Source organism: Salvelinus sp. IW2-2015, linkage group LG17, assembly GCF_002910315.2.
Source record: "Salvelinus sp. IW2-2015 linkage group LG17, ASM291031v2, whole genome shotgun sequence".
Lineage (NCBI taxonomy): Eukaryota > Metazoa > Chordata > Actinopteri > Salmoniformes > Salmonidae > Salvelinus > Salvelinus sp. IW2-2015.
In genome coordinates, this window is record NC_036857.1 from 34,882,585 (window position 1) to 34,903,231 (window position 20,647).

At 43.6% G+C, this 20,647-nt stretch overlaps 1 protein-coding gene across 1 annotated transcript in view; it reads right to left on the bottom strand.

Annotated features, from left to right (window-relative positions):
* The window catches only part of LOC111976655 (agrin-like), a 411,714-nt gene that overhangs the window by 11,072 nt on the left and 379,995 nt on the right, over window positions 1-20,647 (bottom strand). Inside the window, exons 34-35 of the mRNA XM_070448114.1 lie at window positions 2,647-2,871; window positions 1,770-1,873 (exon numbers count right to left, since the gene is read on the bottom strand). Of these exons, the coding sequence (XP_070304215.1) occupies window positions 1,770-1,873; window positions 2,647-2,871 (329 nt within the window). The remainder of the gene's footprint in view (window positions 1-1,769; window positions 1,874-2,646; window positions 2,872-20,647) is intronic.

Sequence of the window (20,647 nt, forward strand, 5' to 3'; positions counted from 1 at the left end):
GTTGAAAAACAGTTTAATGACTCCAACCTAAGTTTATGTAAACTTCCGACTTCAACTGTATCTATTTTTTACTTAACACTTCGTTTCCTTAAAACTGCATTGTTGGTTAACTTCTCTGGGATATGTGGGACGGTAGCGTCCCACTTGGTCAAAAGCCAAAAAAAGTTAGCGCGCCAAATTCAAATATATTACTATAAAAATCATCTTTCATGAAATCACACATGAAAGACACCAAATTAAAGCTACACATGTTGTGAATCCAGCCAACATGTCTGATTTCAAAAAGGATTTACGGCGAAAGCACACCAAACGATTATGTTAGCTCAGTACATAGCCACAGAAAAACACAGCCATTTTCCCAGCAAAAGATAATAGTCACAAAAAGCAGAAATAAGAGATAAAATGAATCACTAACCTTTGATGATCTTCATCAGATGACACTCATAGGACAACATGTTACACAATACATTTATGTTTTGTTCGATAATGTGCATATTTATATCCACAAATCTCGGTTTACATTGGCGCCATGTTCAGAAATGCTCCAAAATATCCGAGGAAATTGCAGGAGCCACGTCAATTAACAGAAATACTCATCATAAACCTTGATTAAAGAAACATGTTTTACATAGAATTAAAGATACACTTGTTCTTAATGCCAACCGCTGTCAGATTTAAAAAAACTATATGTAAAAAGCACACCATGCAATAATCTGAGACGCTGCGCTCAAAAATAACAACATTTCTCCGCCATGTTGGAGTCAACATAAATACGAAATTACATCATAAACATTCCCTTACCTTTGATCATCTTCATCAGAATGCACTCCCAGGAATCCTAGTTCCACAATAAATCGTTGTTTTGTTCGATAATGTCCAATACTTATGTCTAAGTAGCTACTTTTGCTAGCATGTTTAGTGCACATGTCCAAACGCTCCCGCAGATGCAGGCGAACTCGGATGAGAACTTCAAAAAGTTATATAACAGGTCGAATAAACTGGTCAAACTAAGTAGAGAATCAATCTTCAGGATGTTGTTATCATATATATCCAATAACGTTCCAACCGGAGCATTCCTTCGTGTCTGTAGAAGTTATGGAACGCAAGGTGATATCATGAGGAAAGCGCATGACCAGGAACTGGCATTCTGCCAGACCAATGACTGAAACACCTCCCATCCGGCACCACATCACACTAGAGGCTTCATTCCACGTTCTACAGACTGTTGACATCTAGTGGAAGGCGTAGGAAGTGCAAACAGATCCATATCTTACAGAGAATTGAATAGGCGATGAGTTGAACGTTGACCAGTCTCAGAATTCTCACTTCCTGTTTGGATTTTTTCTCAGGTTTTTGCCTGCCATATGAGTTCTGTTATACTCACAMACATCATTCAAACAGTTTTAGAAACTTCAGAGTTTTTTTTARATCCAATAGTAATAATATGCATATATTAGCATCTGGGACAGAGTAGGAGGCAGTTCACTATGGGCACGCAATTCATCCAAAAGTGAAAATGCTGCCCCCTATTTCAAAGAAGTTAAGGGCTTGTAAGTAAGCATTTCACTGTAAGGTCTACACCTGTTGTATGTGGCGCATGTGACAAATAAACATTTATTTGATTTGTCTGTCTGTCTGTCTATCGTGTGTCTACATGTGTGCATTCCCATCTGGGTGTGTGTATGTTTGTACATCTGTGTCTGCCTCCGTGTGTCTGTTTCACTGTGTGTTAACCCTAAGACCTGTTGCAGGCTTATTAGTCCACCTACCCAACCAGAGAGCTCCGTCTGTGTCCAGCTGAGTGGCTGCCAGGGGCGACGATCCCGTGACTGCTGCCTCGTTGCCCACCTGGAGAGATCCGTCCCTAAGTGCTCTGAGAGAGGGGGGTGGGGAGGGAGAGAGGCAGAAAGGTGGAAGGTAGAGGGAGAGATGGGAGATAGGGAGAGAAAGAGGGAGTTGTTTACAGCCTGTCTGGGTATTGTCCTCAATTTCACTTCAACTGGCTTGTAGTAAAAATTGAGAGAAATCAAGTCTGATGACTATGTGCTTAGCAGTTGATTGAGCGAAGGGGGAGAGAGTGGMTGCGTCCGAAATGGCACCCTATTCCCTACATRTTGCACTACGTTTCACCAGAGCCTGTATGAGCCATCGTCAAAAGTAGTCCATTGTATAGGGAATAGGGTGCCATTTCAGACGCAGACAGTCACCCAACAGTTTGTTGGAGGCATCGCTGTCATTCCCAATGAGCTGAAATGAGACCAACCTCCATGGATTTAAAGGTATCAAGTCTTCACTATGTGGTAGGATGACGCGGGTTTGGAGATATGTCAGAATGGGTTGAGATAGCATTCATAACCCCACGCTTAAATAATGTGGAATGAAAGCTAACCCAAAGCTAGATTGTCGGTTTGCTTACAAGCTGAGTGAAATTGAAGGCAAATATGAAAACCACACACTCTGTATGCCGAACACTACGATGAACATTTCATGACTTCCTTTCCACTGTTTGGTCCTTTTCTATCATAAAATGATCACTAATATAAATATTCACTTAGGGCTAAATCCTAACTTCCACCTAAATCAAAAGTTAGTCAAGTTGAAGTCAGGATTTGCTCCTGTTCAATGTCACGTTAGCCATCGCCTTACCTGCTGGCCTTGATGCAGATCCAACTGTTAGTGTTGACGCGCACCGTCGAGCGAAGCACCACAGGCTTGGATCCCAGGTCATAGGTCATCTGCACGCGGCCATCCACAATGGCCAGGGCGATATAGTCAGAGCGCTCCACGCCCTTTCCGCTCCACAGCACCAGGCCCTGTGTGGCCTCCGTCTTGATGCTCAGCTCAAATTTGTTCACCAGCAGGGCCTTCTCACTGCAGGGCAGGGGGAGGAAGGAGGAGATTAGAATGACTTATGTTATTGAAGAGCAGAGTAAGTGAGGTGATTGTGAACTGGGAAGTAGTCCACGTTTGCAGACTGGCTGTGTTGCTTGTACGTATGAACCCCAGAGAGGTGATTCCAGGTTGATAGTGACGGGCTGGATTCTAAATGGTAACCAGTGATGGCTGTGTCCCAATACACTTCACTGGCTTCCTAATTTCTTGTCTAGCTTCCTTCATGACAACTGATCTGAAAGCACTTGAGTGGGTCATGTGAGAAACCTTATGAGGCAGAGAAGATGACAGTGGAAGGAAGATTGCGTAAAGACACTTTGTCCTGTATCTCTCACTCGCTCTCTCTCCTTGGCTAACTGTGCAGTAGCTCACCTCTGTTCTTCCTGTTAGGTGGTGGTGGTGGTGGAGGCGGGGGACTGAGGCAGGATGCTGGCGGGTTCGGAGCAAGCTGTCTAATGTGCTGTTTGATCTCAGTCTCTGAAGTGCCAGTGCTACGGGGGAGTCAGGGAGCTGGGGAGAGGGGTGGAGACTGGGACATCCTTGGCCATCCTATGGGGAGCGCTGCATGTCACTGCCACAGCTGTCTCTACTTTGTGAGAGTGGGGCTGCTGCTCAGAGCCTAACTGGAGCTGGTGTGGTGGTTTGCACACGCTCACACACATACGCGCACACACACACACACACATTCATGCATGCCCCCCTACACACACATTCATGCATGCCCCCCTACACACAAAGGCATACACACACACAAGCACACATCCATGTACACACACACACACACACACACACACACACACAAGCACACATCCATGTACACACACACACCACACACCACACACACACACACACACACACACACACACACACACACACACACACACACACACACATCCATGTACACACACATCCATGTACACACACACACACATGCCCCCCTACACACAAAGGCATACATACACACAAGCACACATCCATGTACGCCACATGCACACACACACACACACACACACACAGCTCCATTTGGTACAGACCTCAAACACAAACACTCCTGAAGGGATGCTATTTTTAAACAGCTCCTTTATTCTCCATTGTTCCCTTCAAGAGATGGATATCAAGAGAATCATACCTTTGTTTTGGTGTATGTGCTTGTGTATGTGGTGTGTGTGTCACTAATCGGAATCTCTGTAATGTACTGTGAAGTCGACAAGGTTCAACTACTTTCATAGTTTTGAAAAGGATCGTAAAAAAATAAAAAATAAAAATAGGCAAAGCACACAGAACAGAGAGCACACAACACAACACAACACAAAACACAGATCACACAAGACAGACATGACATGTACACGACACGAGTCTGCTCAGCAAACAGACAGAGTCTTATGGGAGCACAGGGGGTTATCCACAAAGGGCAGGAGGAGAGGAGAAAAGGAAGAAAAGAGAAAATGACCCTTGACTACGTATAAAATCGGTCCACGTTAAATAAAGTTTGATTTAATCCTCTCATCGGGCCGGCCAAAAATGGTGCTACTGCTGATTGAGCTAACGGTGGTGAAGAGACTGAACGGATTGTTTAAACGGAATAATTACTTGAAGGCTTTTCATTTAGTTTCTGTTCAGGTATGGCCAACCGACCTTGACGCATGTTTAGTATTCGACCCAGCAGAGAGGAAGGAGTGCAACGTTTCTACATTTGGATTTGAGATTTTCCGAAGCATAACTAATCTTTCTAAAAAAACACCAATTCAATTCACTGAAGCACAAATGCACAAAACAGAATGACTGATGAATTTAGAGTCATAGAAATCCTTTTGACACAAACGGTCAGTAGCAAAACACATACAATATTTGGACTCCTTTCCCCTTGCCTTAARCCCACAGTACCCAGGGCTCCAAATAAATCACATGATGTGTCTAAAATTGCACCCCATTCACTAGAAAGTACACTACTTTTGAACAGAGACCTGCCATAGTGCTACGCACCAGACTTGTGTGTGCAACAGCCTGGGTATGAGTTTCAATAAATCCTCAACAGGATGGATTTTCAGAAATAATAAGGTCCTCAGACTAAGGATATATTATACTGTATTTATACTATACTGACTAGTCTTGGACTCCTGGCTGCATAATACATTTCCACGAAGGGACAAAGATTGAATTGAATTAAGAATTTTATTTGAAACAAGGCAGTATACTTACTGGATTTGATTAATAAATCAATATTATGGAGTAGCGTCTTCTATGCTTCTTTTATTCCTTATTGAATAAGTCTGAAAAAGGGCTGTGCACCCCATTGCCTTTAGGTGGGAGTTGTAATCTGAACATTGCTAAACTTGTAAGGAAAACATTGCATAGAGATTGCAAGGCTGGATGGCTCGTTTGGCTGCTAGGGCTGGATGTGATTGGGGACTGAGATATGCTGTCTTAATAAGTTGAGCCCTATCTCTATACATGGCCCAGTATATAGAGAAGTCTGGCCCTCCAATAATTTCTCTATGGGGCTGTTATGGGAATTTTATGAATAATGACTAAATGATGTATACATTTAACGTAGAATTATAACTAACAGAATTATATCCTGTCTGATGAAGAATGTTTGTCCATAAGAAAGAGGGACTGTTGGTAGGCAAGGAACTGTGGCAGACAACGTGTGACCACTGTGGAACTGATAACAGGGAAGGAAGTCTCCCCACCCAGGGAGGGGAGAGACCTTGGGCTTGTAGTAGATTGTATAACAGGTGGCGGACAATGTATGAGAAGAAGACTTGTGAACTATGTTGCCATTGTATCTGAGAGGAGGAGGAACGTTTATGACGAAATGTGAGGTATATAGACCAATGTACCGGAAATGATAAGGGGAACGTTCCCGTYAATAAACATTTGACTATTGTAGACTGGGCCTCTGTCTGTTTTTATTTCTATCAGTATCCTACAAATCCTGATATAGCAGACTGAGTAATTTAATTGAATTGGTTAAAGAACATGAGAACTTGATTCTCCTAACAGGGGCCCAGTGTACCGAGTAGTGTGGCCCTATTATACTTCTCTAAATGGGGCCGAGAGTATTGAAGTGTGGCTCTCCAATACTGTTTCTATGGCGCACATTCTGACCCTTGAGTAGCGAGAAGATAGGCTGCGACCTGCAGGTGGTTGTGTCGGGGTGGGGTGCAGAGGTATGGGGAGGCAGCATGCTAGCGACTGGTTGGACAGCGCTGGCTCCAGGACACTCACCTCTGTTCCGACGGGTTCTCCAGTGACTCAGGACTTTAAGGGAGCAGGGGAGAGAATGGAAGGGCATGCAATAAGCGGAAGGAGGGAGGTGGAAGGAGGACCCGCGAGGAACCTTACAGGGTGACGTATTGTACAGCATAGACAAGAGCCTCAGTGATCAAGGAGATGTGTTGAACAGAGTAAGTTGTTGCCCGAGAGATGGGAAAACATGTCTAGCTACCTTCCATGGTATACACTAGCATACTAGCCAATGCATTAATACATCCTAGGTAGTATGAACACAGGAAATAGAACACATTATGCGTTTGGCTCTGGAGCTGATCACAGAATCATGGCTCTCTCTGGGTATACAGTTCCCGTCCATACAGCCAGCTGGGTTCTCAGTACATCGTGCAGACAGGAATAAAGAACTCTCCAGGAAGAAGAAAGGCAGAGGTGTATGTTTCATGATTAACTACTCATGGTGTGATTGTGGGAACATACAGGAACTCAAGTCCTTTTGTTCACCCGACCTAGAACACCTCACAATCAAATGCCGACCGGATTACCTCTGAGCATTTTCTTCAGTTATCGTCACAGCCGTGTATATTCCCCCTCTAGCCGATACACGACAGCTCTCAAGGAACTACACTGGACCTTGTGCAAACTGGAAACTGCATTTCATGGGGGACATTTATCATAGCTGGGAACTTTAATAAAGCAAATCTGAGGAAAACACTACCGAAGTTCTATCACATTGCCTGCAGTACTCGCGATTCAAGAACTCGACCATTGTTACTCTCCCTTCCAGGATGGCTACAAGGCTCTCCCCACACCTCCCTTTGGCAAATCAGATCACAACTCCATTTTGCTCCTCCCTCCGCATAAGCAGTAACAGGAAATACCTGTCCTAAGGTTTATTCAATGCTGGTCTGACCAAGACTGTCTGACCAAAACACAGTGACTGAGTTAATCAAGAAGTGTATTGGGGATGTTGTTCCCACTGTGACCACTGCATTTAACCACAGCAAGGTGACTTGGAATATGGTAGGGTATAAACAGTCCAGCTATGTCCTCTGTAAGACAATCAAACAGGCAAAACGTCAGTACAGAGACAAAGTGGAGTTGCAATTCAACGGCTCAGACATGACATGTATGTGGCAGGGACTCCATACAATCACGGATTATAAAGAGAAAACCAGACACATCGCGGACAGCATGTTAACCTTTGAAAGGCTGCCGGCCCAGACGGCATCCCGAGCAGCATCCTCAGAGCATGCGCAGACCTGCTAGCTGGAGTGTTTACGGACATATTCAATCTCTTCCTATCTCAGTCTGCTATCCCCACTTGCTTCAAGATGTCCACCATTGCTCCTGTACCCAAAAAAGCGAAGGTAACTGAACTAAATGACTATCACCCCGTAGCACCCACTTCTGTCATCGTAAAGTGCTTTGAGAGACTAGTCAAGGATGATATCACCTTCACCGACAGCCTAGACCCACTACAATTTACATACTGCCCCAATAGCTTCACGGATGATGCCATCGCACTACACACTGCCCTATCCCATCTTACCTAATGTATGTAAGATTACTGATCATTGACTACAGCTCAGCCTTCAACACCATAGTATCCTCCAAGCTTATCATTAAGCTCGGGGTCCTGGGTCTGAACCCCGCCCTGTGCAACTGGATCCTGGACTTCCTGACAGGCCGCCCCCCCAGGTGGTGAAGGTAGGCAACAACACCTCCACTACGCTGAACCTCAACACAGGGGCCCCACAAAGGTGCGTCCTCAGCACCATTCTGTGCTCCCTGTTTACCCATGACTGCGTGGCCACGCACGCCTCCAACTCAACAATCAAGTTTGCAGGCGACACAAAAGTGGTAGGCCTGACTCCGACATTGCTCGTCCAAATATTTATTGCATTTCTTAATTCTATTATTTTACTTTTAGATTTCTGTGTACTGTTGTGCATTGTTAGATACTACTGAACTGTTGGAGCTAGGAACACAAGCATTTTGCTACACCCACAATAACATCTGCTAAACATGTATGCGACCAATACAATTTGATTTGATCAGAGACACTGTAGCCCCACTGTAATCCTGGTCCAGGAGCAGCAAAGCAACACAATGAGGTCCTCAGGACCACAACCACACCACCACTGGGACTCTTAAGGGGAGGGCTGGGCAACAATGTAATGATTTTATGATTCATTCGCTAAACCATTTTTCTTTTGGGGATAATAACATTTTCCACTACCATTACTGAGTCTGATGACAGTGTTGTGTGTGTGGTGGCCATTATCAACTTCCTTGAGTGAAGGAAGCACCAAATGAGAAAAATTGGGAACTCAACAAAAATGGGGTCAAATATTGTATTACCAGAGACAGGGCCCTATATGATTGGTTGCTCCAATAATGGGGCGTGAGGAAATTGACCCAAACTTTCAGAAGAGGAATGAAGACCGATCTAGGCTACAGTAAATAGTAACAGCATCATTAGCCCAGGGTGATACAATGTTGTAATAACATTGCTATAACATTCCTCTGAGGAATGAATTGATCAATTACTTAGTTCATTTATGAATCTCTGTTAAACACCAGATCATGTTGAATCGATGACACTCGCTCGGAGAGATTGGGCTGGCTCTGGTTTGGACCATAATCGCGCCCCTCGCTCTTAAAGGAAGTGACAACTATTAAAGCTCCTCTGGCCAGTCCGGCTCGAGGACCATGATTATCACTAACAGGGTTGCCCAAACTCCAAGGGGTGCACGTTTAMTTTTTTGCATAGCACTACAAAGCTGATTCAAATAATCAACTAATCATAAAGCTTTGATCATTTTAATTTGGGAAATGCTGTCCTAATGGATATTGATACCCGCTGCCACATAGTTAGGGCTGGTCTCAAAGACGCCTCGATTTGAAGTCTTTCTTTGTCACGCCCTGGCCATAGAGAGGTTTTTATTCTCTATTTTGGTTAGGTCAGGAGCAAGCAGCGTGGTCAGGAGGACTGGACCTGGGAGGAAATCCTAGACGGGAAAGGACCCTGGAGGCAGGCCGGGGAGTATCGCCGTCTGAAGGAGGAGATAGAAGCAACGAGAGCAGAACGGCGACAGAACGTTGAGACAACAACGGAAGCCCGAGAGGCAGCTCCAAAAAAATGTTTTGGGGGGGCACAAGGGTGATTGGCGGAGTCAGGGTTTAGACCTGAGCCAACTCCCCGTGCTTACCGTGGGGAGCGTGTGACCGGTCAGGCACCGTGTTATGCGGTGATACGCACGGTGTCTCCAGTGCGCATTCACAGCCCGGTGCGCTTTGTTCCCGCTTCCCGCACTAGAGTGGGCCAGGACGGATTGTGCCGGCTCAGCGCTCCTGGTCTCCGGTGCGTCTCTTCGGCCCAGGATATCCTGCGCCAYCTCTACGCACGGTATCCCCAGTTCGCCAGCACAACCCAGTGCGGCCTGTTCCAGCTCCCCGCACTTGCCGGGCTACAGGGGGTATTCAGCCAGGACGCGTTGTGCCAGCTCTACGCTCCAGACCTCCAGTGCGCATCCACGGCCCAGTATATCCTGCGCCGGCTCTACGCACTATGCRTCCAATGCGCCTTCATAGCCCAGTGTGTCCTGGGCCAGCTCTCCACACTCACCGAGCTAAAGTGGGTATCCAGCCAGGACGCGTTGTGGCAGCTCCACGTACCAGGCTTCCAGTACGTCTCAGTCCGGTGAGACCTGTTCCGGCTCCACGTACGAAGCCTCCAGCGACGATCCATGGTCCCCAGCCGTCCACGATCTGTCCCCAGTCCGGAGCCCATCCGATCCGACAACGTGCCCAGTCCGGAGCCCTCCAGCGACGGTCCTCCGGAGCTCCACGACGGTCTCCAGTCCGGAGCCTCCAGCGACGCCGGTCCCCAGTCCCGGAGGCCTCAGCGACGGCCCCAGTCCGGAGCCTGCAGCGACCAGTCCCCAGTCCGGAGCCTCCGGCGATGATCGGTCGGCGCCAACGATTCCTCCAGTGAAGGTCCATGCACCAGGGCTGCCACACAAGCGCAGGATCTGCGGGCGGAGGGGGTCTACGTCCCGCACCGGAGCCGCCCCGCGTGAATGGATGCCCACCCGGATCCTCCCCTTTAGAGTCAGTTTTGCGCCGGAGTCCGCACCACCTTTGGGGGGAGGGGGGGGGTACTGTACTTACGCGCCTGGCCATAGAGAGCGTTGTTATTCTCTATTTTGTTAGGTAGGGGTGTGAACTAGGGGGTGGGCATTCTAGTTGCTGTTCCTTATTTCTATATGTATGTGGTTCCCATACAGAGCACCTGTCTATCGTTGTCTTCTGATTGGGGATCATATATAAGTTGTCATTCCGTTTTGTTTTTGGATGGTGTTTCTGTTTAGTTTTTTTCCTGACAGAACTGTGCGCTTCATTTCAACTTTTGAATTTGTTTGATTTGTTGTTTTTGAACATTAAATTCTGAAACACTTTCCGACCTGCGCTTTGGTCTCTTCCGACAACAGCCGTTACATTTTGGAAAATAATTTTTTAACATAGAACAAGCTCCTTAAAATACTTTGAGAATACGGGGGTGCTTATTTCCATTAGCATAATTTTCTCTACAGATTAAACTGCCTCTTATTCAATTATTCTGCCTTACTATATGCATATAATATATACCATTGGAAAGAAAACAATCTCTAGTTTAAAACCGTTTCAATTTGTCTCTGAGTTATACACAAGTCATTTGACAGACTTCTCCGACCAAGAAGTAGAATGCAAAAGTCTATGCTCGCTCAAACGCTCTGCCTATATATGTCATGACCCTATGACCAGAAACACACTTCATTTGCCTTCCTCTGGGTGTCAAGAGTCAGAGGAGAAAATTCTTTGTTTATCTGGTACTGACGTAAGAATAAGACCTATTTCTTTGCGTGACCGACAACTCCGGTTTTCTGATTCGCACGAGTTGGAGCTGCGATTGTGTACTGTTTTGCTGGCGTTTGATAAAAACTATCTCCGTGTCGAATTTTGTTTGATACAGTGACCATATATCGTAATGTATGTTTTTCAATATAGTTTAATCAGATTATTTGATTTTTTTCGGGATTTTGTGGTTTTCCGTTGTCTGATTTATTTTACTTTATTTGAGAGATCCGTGCCACTCGACCAGTACCTGTGCAAATGGAGTGGGAAAGGAACAATTCTGAACGGAACCAACGACTCATCTTGACAAAACACCTTTGATCAAACATTCTGATAGAAAGATCAGCCATAGTAAGACCCAATTTACATGTTATTAATTCATTCTGTTGTGCATGTGAACTGCCGTGGCGCCTAGCCGAATCTGCCTGGTATAGCTATGCTAATTTAGCGCTACATTTTTTTCGTTATAAAACATTTAATAAATCTGAAATATTGTTTGGATTCACAGAGTGTGCTTTCAATATCTACGCTGTTGTATTTTCTGAAATGTTTTAAGATGAGTAATTCGTTATATGACGTTGTCTCTGTAATTGTTCTGGCTGGGTCAGCACTATTTCAGATTGCAGCTGCAATGTAGAACTGTGATTATACCTGAAAAATGCAATTTTTCAAAAAAAAACTATGCTATACCATAAATATGTTATCAGACTGTCATCTTATGAAGTTGTTTCTTGAGCATATATATTTTTATTAGTCGAATTGTGATAGCTACTGACGCGGAATAAAAACTATTGGGAGTAAAAAAATCGTGTCCTTTGCTAACGTGGTTAGCTAATAGATTTACATATTGTGTCTTCCCTGTAAAACATTTTAAAAATCTGAAATGGTGGCTTTATTCACAAGACCTGTATCTTTCATCTGGTGTCTTGGACTTGTGATTTAATGATATTTAGATGCTACAAGTTACTTGTGACGCTATGCTAGCTATGCTACTCAGTGGGGGGGGGGTGCTACCGGATCAGGGTTGGTGACTCGTGAGAAGTTAACATGTCAGCCTTCCTTTTTCTCCGCATCCAACTCGATAAATATTCATAATTGCAGTTAGAGATTGAACTAAGTGTGAATGACAGGGGCTTAAATGTGGATATCCAATTCTCTGGTGAATAAGCTTGGCATAATTCAAACTAAAACCAACTTCCCCGCTTAGTTTTTTAATCAAATCTTTTAAGAGGTTACTTACCAAGCTAATGCAAGCAAAAAGTAAACTAACAACAAAGTAAGATCTAAGTGTTGCCCTGGAGGAGGCAGTAAAATGACTGATGCAACAAAACTGAGGAAGGGGGAATTTCTTGGTACACTACCTTGCAGTTAACAATTCCCCTTTACACTTGTGGGAATTGGCCTATATGGACATGGTTAAATTGACATGTTTCTTACAAAATAAATATGAAAAGCATATGCCTAAGCATGGTACAGTTTGGAGATTAWGYGAAAATTATTAGACCAAAGTTGACACAACAATTCCCCTGACACAAGACTGAATCCAAACATTACACAGTTGATTTCATGTCCATTTTACATTTACTGTTCTTTTCATCACATTTGTTGACAACAAAATCAGAAAATACTCTGGATACATTCAGTAACACGATAAGAATGTTCATGGAAAATGTTGGGAAGGTGCAACATAAGACAAAAAGAAATTACAAGGGTTTGACTGAGAGCTAACTGGTGTCTCCAAGTGGCCACACACTTCTCTAAGGTGTCCGCAGTTCCTAAGTCATTTCAATGCACTTTTATGACTCAAAGAAGAGTCTTCAACTAGAAGGTGATTTTTTGAGCTCTCCTAGCTGTGCCGTTGAGGAATTAGAGCAAGCACACTTGTTTGGAACACGACCCTGTATCCCCGCCATCACACGATTACTGTTGTTGTTCACGCAATCCAAAAACAGCCCATTATACAGTGCATTCAGAAAGTATTCAGACCCCTTGACTTATTCAACATTTTGTTACAGTTGAAGTTGAAAGTTTACATACACTTAGGTTGGAGTCATTAACAAACTATAGTTTTGGCAAGTCGGTTAGGACATCTACTTTGTGCATGAAACAAGTAATTTTTCCAACAATTGTTTACAGATAGATTATTTCACTTATAACTCACTGTATCACAATTCCAGTGGGTCAGAAGTTTACATACAGTAAGTTGACTGTGCCTTTAAACAGCTTGGAATATTCCAGAAAATTATGTCATGGCTTTAGAAGCTTCTGATAGGCCAATTGACATAATGTGAGTCAATTGGAGGTGTACCTGTGGATGTATTTCAAGGCCTARCTTCAAACTCAGTGCCTCTTTGCTTGACATCATGGGCAAATCTAAAGAAATCAGTCAAGACCTCAGAAAAAAAATGGTATACCTCCACAAGTCTGGTTCATCCTTGGTAGCAATTTCCAAACGCCTGAAGGTACCACGTTCATCTGTACAAACAATAGTATGCAAGTTTAAACACCATGGGACCACGCAGCATTCATACCGCTCAGGAAGGAGATGCGTTCTGTCTCCTAGAGATGAACGTATTTTGGTGTGAAAAGTGCAAATCAATCCCAGAACAGCAGCAAAAGACCTTGTGAAGATGCTGGAGGAAACAGGTAAAACAGTATCTATATCCACAGTAAAACGAGTCCTATATCGACATAAGCTGAAAGGCCGCTCAGCAAGGAAGAAGCCACTGCTCCAAAACCGCCATAAAATAGCCAGACTACGGGTTGCAACTGCAGATGGAGACAAAGATCGTACTTTTTGGAAAAATGTCCTCTGGTCTGATGAAACAAAAATGTAACTGTTTGGCTATAATGACGATCGTTATGTTTGGAGGAAAAAGAGGGAGGCTTGCAAGCTGAAGAACACCATCCCAACCGGGAAGCACGGGGGTGGTATCATCATGTTGTGGAGGTGCTTTGCTGCAGTAGGGACTGGTGCCCTTCACAAAATAGATGGCATCATGAAGGGAAATTATGTGGATATATTGAAGCAACATCAAGACATCAGTCAGGAAGTTAAAGCTTGGTCGCAAATGGGTCTTCCAAATGGACAATGACCCCAAGCATACTTCCAAAGCTGTGGCAAAATGGCTTAAGGACAACAAATCAAGGTATTGGAGTGGCCATCACAAAGACCTGACCTCAATCCTATAGAAAATGTATGGGCAGAACTGAAAAAGCATGTGTGAGCAAGGAGGCCTACAAACCTGACTCAGTTTCACCAGGAGGAATGGGCCAAAATTCACCCAACTTATTGTGGGAAGCTTGTGGAAGGCTACCCGAAATGTTTGATCCAGGTTAAACAATTTAAAGGCAATGCTACCAAATACTAATTGAGTGTATGTAAACTTCTGACCCACTGGGAATGTGATGAAAGAAATGAAAGCTGAAATAAATAATTCTCTCTACAATTATTCTGACATTTCACATTCTTAAAATAAAGTGGTGATCCTAACTGACCAAAGACAGAGAATTGTTACTAGGATTAAATGTCAGGAATTGTGAAAAACTGAGTTGAAATGTATTTGGCTAAGGTGTATGTAAACTTCCGACTTCAACTGTACGTTACAGCCTTGATCTAAACGGAATTAAATTGTGTTTTCCCCTCATCAATTTACACAAAATACCCTTCAAGCAAAAACAGGTTTTTAGAAATGTTTGTACTTTACTCAGCACTTCGTTGAAGCACTTTTGGCAGCGATTACAGACTTCTTGGGTATGACGCTACAAGCTTGGCACATCTGTATTTGGAGTTTCTCCCATGCTTCTCTACAGATCCTTTCAAGCTGTCAGGTTGGATGGGGAGCGTTGCTGCACAGCTATTTTCAGGTCTCTCCAGAGATGTTCGATCGGGATCAAGGTTGGCACAACCTTCAGCTCTGGCTGAACCACAAAGACATTRAGAGACTTGTCCCGAAGCCACTCCTGCATTGTCTTGGCTGTGTGCTTAGGGTCATTGTCCTGTTGGAAGGTGAACGCTCTGGAGCAGATTTTCATCAAGGATCTCTCTGTACTCGATCCTGACTAGTCTCCCATTCCCTGCTGCTGAAAAACATCCCCACAGCATGACGCTGCCAACACCTTGCTTCGCAGTAGGGATGGTGCCAAGTTTCCTCCAGATGCGACGCTTGACATTCAGGCCAAATAGTTTAATCCTGGTTTCATCAGACCAGAGATTCTTGTTTCTCATGGTCTGAGAGTCCTTTAGGTGCTTTTTGGCAAACTCCAASCGGACTGTCATGTGCCTTTCACTGAGGAGTGGCGTCCGTCTGGCCATTCTACCATAAAAGCCTGATTGGTGGGGTGCTGCAGAGATGGTTGTCCTTCTGGAAGGTTCTCCCATCTCCAAAGAGGAACACTGTCAGAGTGACCATTGGTTACTTGGTCACCTCCCTGACCAAGGCCATTGTCGTGGCAGAATCAGATTTAGCTAAGTAACATAGATAGATAAGATGTTATTTTCATCATATGCTTGTGAGATACTTGTCATTAGAATCTTCTGAGCTAGGAATTGGTAACTTGGGGCCAGAGAGGGGAGAGGTCAGGCTTGTCTTCATATGTCAATGTATCTGTTAAACCATGTGGTGCTAAGTAGAATATTAGAAGGGGAGGAGGACAGAGTGGAATGTTGGTTTCTTATGGGAACGTTGTTTGTAACTWTTCCTAAACCATGGGATGGAGTTATTAATTGGGAAACCAGTTAGTTATCTCATACAATGTCTGTACGCCAGTCACTCCCTACTTTTCTCATAGGGGGAAGGAGTTTGGCCGTGTTTGGAACCATTGTATGTCCCCTCTGAGGTTGKCCTTATCTTGACCTAGTATTTGACCTAAGGGGCTCACTGTCTGATTTTGAGTTTGTCCAGGTTTGGGAGTATCTAGAAATGACAATTGATATATGCCATTGGATGAGGTAATGTTTTGGTAGACAGMGAAGTATCAAGCATGAGATTTAAACCTMGTCTTGGGAGATCAAACTGAACGATGATTTATAGCTGATGCTGTCTAGCGATAGGATACTCCTCTTTCGGGTAAAGGATTCTTTGTAAGTTGAGAGGGGTGTATCWTGGCTATAAATGAAACTAAGAATTGTWTTGTAAGGACTCTCAGAGAATTCATTTATAGACACTGAATTGATCTGAGAGTCATTAAAGGGCTTTGGTGAAGCTTGTATATATATATTAAAGATGGAATATATAATTTAACTCTGACTTGTGTGTGGTTGGCTCTCTCTCTCTCTCTATTGAGTAATACAGGAAATTACCACGACAGCCATACTCCCCCGATTGCTAGGAAGAGTCTTTGTGGTTCCAAAGTTCTTCCATTTAAGAATGATGGAGGCCACTGTGTTCTTGGGGATCTTCAATGCTGCAAAAAAAAATTGTTACCCTTCCCCAGATCTGTGCCTCAACACAATACTGTCTCGGATCTCTACGGACAATTCCTTTGACCTCATGGCTTGGGTTTTGCTCTGACATGCAATGTCAACTGTGTGACCTTATATAGACAGGTGTGTGCCTTTCCAAACCATGTCCAATCAATTGAATTTACCACAAGTGGACTCCAAATCAAGTTGTTGAAACATCTTAAGGATGATCAATGGAAACAGGATGCACCTGAGCTCAATTTCGGGTCTCATTGCAAAGGGTCTGAATACTTCTGTAAATAAGGTATTTCAGTTTTGTATTTTTATACATTTGCAAAAATGTCAAAAAACCTGTTGGTGCTTTGTCATTATGGGGTATTGTGTGTAGATTGATGAGGGAAAAAAATATTTAATCAATTTTCGAATAAAGTTGTAACATAACAAAATGTGGTAAAAGGGAAGGGGTCTGAATACTGGGTCAGGTGGGCATCTGACAGCTTGTTCTATCGCTAACTTAACTAGTTAYGTTATAAAATATGATCTTACAGTGTTAGGCTTTCACAGGGTAATTCAGAGAAACAGATCGTAATTGTGGTGCGCATAGAAAGAAGTAACGCGTGCATTCAGGTGAGTGTTACGCGGCAATTTTTTAGAGACAWATAGACAAATAGGTTCATTCTGTTCAGAACAACCCAGGGTATGACGCCATGCCTTCGTGTACCTGTACATCAAACATCGTGATCATAAACGTTGACACTGTAAATGACATGAGTTTTCTGATATGGAAATGCATAGTGCACATTTTGACTCACAGGTGTTTGGCTTGCTTGTATGACATCAAAGTGGTATTTATTATAATCCTCAGTGTCTCATCTTTCAAAGCACACCGAGTCCTCTTAATTTACAGCATTTTCCTCACTCAGACAACTACAAATTTGCAAAAGTTGCCCAATTAGCGACAGGGATGGGAGCACTTTATTGAAGCTTGCGGTGCTCAAGTTCATAATGGCTGTCAGGCACAAAACCCATACAGCGCTGTGAAGTGCAGAACTCTGACGTAATTTACAGCATTTTACCACTGCGTTCCAATTTAGGCACTTATTAGTGCCAAAATCTGCCACTTTCAACCCGTAGATGGGTATGAGTGTAACGGGTTAAGACGGGGTCGCTTTAATTTCAACGTGACAGTTAAAACCATTCCAATTTAAGATGCATATTTCTGGTTCTGGCGAAACCATGCGTACAATATAGCACCTTCTTTAACTCTTTGCTATGAGCTTGAACACAATGCATCTGGTACACATGCAGTCATGCGTTCATTTAGACTGGACTATGATGAGCCATTTTAATGAGAAAAGATTAAAGCCCGGACAAAATCAAACGATGGGCATGGAGTCTGAACGTCCTGTAGGCCTATTTAAACATAATACACATGATAGCTATCTGCACAGGTGAAGATGATAAAGATGATATAGGATAAATAAATAAATAAATCTATTACTTTGTGTTAACTATCGTAATGTATTTAGAGTTGGGTTAGTTTGGCTTTTGACTGAAGCTGGGAAGGTTCTGCATCTCTTTAAGTCTACTTACTCTGGAATGTCATTGGTCAGTTGGCTTGAGCACATCAGCAAAGACAGACAAGGAACACTCATGAGACAGACAGACAAGAGAAAGAAGTGGACAGACAGACGGACGGCAGCACATACATCTTACAGGCTCAACCAGGACAACAGACAGAGGATACAGACATATCCTACAATTGTCTCTTATAGTTCCATTGTGTGTGTGTGTGTGTGTGTGTGTGTGTGTGTGTGTGAGTTCATAAGACCACACATTCAAATTCACGGTCTGTTTCTCCATTTTCACACCCTCGAGTGTTGTGTTTTGGGAAGACTTGTAACGGATCTTGATGGTTAGTCTTTTGTCCCATGTCTTTCCAGGTTCATCATCACAAACATGTAATGAATGCTAACCTGCGGGCGTGTGGAAGACGTAGATGGATGGAAGAGGATAGAATGCATCAGCGGTAGCCTGGAAGGCAGGATACGTTTTTCTCTCTTTCACACCTTGTATTGAAACCATTTACACTTACATCATCCAGCTTTTCCTGGTATAGCTAGTGTGTGTTTAAATGGAAATCGACACTTTAGGACTGCTATTTTGAGGGGACACATTGTGTATTTCTAAAAGAAGCTTAAATTAAATAACATTTTAACCAAGTATAGAGAGGGCTGCTATGGTTGTTGTGAAATGCATGGTGTGTGTGTCAAATTAGAGGTGTGTGTGTGTGTCTGTGTGTGTGTGTCGGCTCAGTCCGCTGTGGTGTACAGCAAGCAAGAGGGGCGCTCGGGGCATTGCCGTAATTGTTAGCCAATCCGTTAATTAGCTAAATTCAGTCAAGACCAGTGAAACAGCGCAGGGGAAGTGGTCGAGCTATCAGCTAACGCCGGGCTCACTTCTGAAGCCTTTAACGGGCCTGGAATAATCAACCCTGTCACCACCACTTACTGCAGTGGAATATGAATGAGGAGGCCATTAACCATTTCTCTACTACCGGTTAGCATGGGAGACCAATTCACTTAAACCAATTACCATTAGCATTGAAGGCCATTAGCATCTAAGGACAAGATGGCCTCTCCCTTACAAAAAGAAAACCAGCCACGGTTAGCGTTAGCATGGGAGACTGACGTATTGCTTTCAGACAAGCTAAACGCCTCCTTTGCCCGCTTCGAGGATAATACAGTGCCACCAACGCTACCAAGGACTGTGGGCTCTCCTTCTCCGTGGCCGACGTGAGTAAGACATTTAAATGTGTTAACCCTCGCAAGGCTGCCAGCCTGTACCCAATAATGTAAAGGTAACTTAACTAAATGACTATCGCCCCGTAGCACTCACTTCTGTCATCATGAAGTGGTTTGAGAGACTAGATAAGGATCATATCACCTCCACCCTACCTGTCACCCTAGACCCAATTCAATTTGCTTACCGCCCTCAATAGGTCCACAGACAATGCAATTACGATTACACTGCCCTCTGCCCTATCCCATCTGGAGAAGAGGAATACCTGTACGAATGCTGTTCATTGACTATAGCTCAGCATTCAACACCATAGTACCCTCTCCAAGCTCATCATTAAGCTTGAGGCCCTGGGTCTCAACTAGAGGTCGACCGAATATGATTTTTTGACGCCGATACCGATTATTGGAGGACCAAAGAAAGCCGATATAGACAAATCGGCCGATTTTTGTAAATATATTTGTAATAATGACAATTGCAACAACACTGAATGAACAATGAACACTTTTATTTAAACTTAATATAATACATAAATAAAATCAATTTAGTCTCAAATAAATAATGAAACATATTCAATTTGGTTTAAATAATGCAAAAACACAGTGTTGGAGAAGAAAGTAAAAGTGCAATATGTGCCATGTTAAAACGCTAACGTTTAAGTTCCTTGCTCAGAACATGAGAACATATGAAAGCTGGTAGTTCCTTTTAACATGAGTCCTCAATATTCCCAGTTAAGAAGTTTTAGGTTGTAGTTATAGGAATATTTCTCTCTATACCTCTGTTACTTCATAGACCTTTGACTATTGGATGTTCTTTTAGGCACTATAGTATGCCAACCTTGTCCGGCCTCTGGCAGTCTCTATGGGGTGCCACAGGGTTTCAATTCTTTGGACGCGACTCTCTTCTCTGTTTACATCAATGATGTCGCTCTTGCTGCTGGGTGATTCTCTGATCCTCTACGCAGACGACACTATTCTGTATATTCTGGCCCTTCTTTTGACAGTGTTAACAACCCTCCAGCGAGCTCAATGCCATACACTACTCCTTCCGTGGCCCCAACTGCTTCTTAAATACAAGTAAACCAAATGCATGCTCTTCAACGATCGCTGCTGCTCCTGCCGCCTGTCCAACAATAACTACTTTGGACGCTCTGACTTAGAATATGCGGACACCTACAAATACCTAGTGTCGTGGTTAGACTGTAAACTCTCCTTCAGACTCACATCAAACATCTCCAATCCAAAGTCAAATCTAGAATTGGCTTCCTATCCGCAACAAAGCATCCTTTACTCATGCTGCAAACATACCTTGTAAAACTGACCATCCTACGAATCCTCGACTCGGATGTCATTTACAAATATCTCCAAAACCCTACTCAATAAAATTGGATGCAGTTCCTAACAAGTGAGTCTCTCTCAA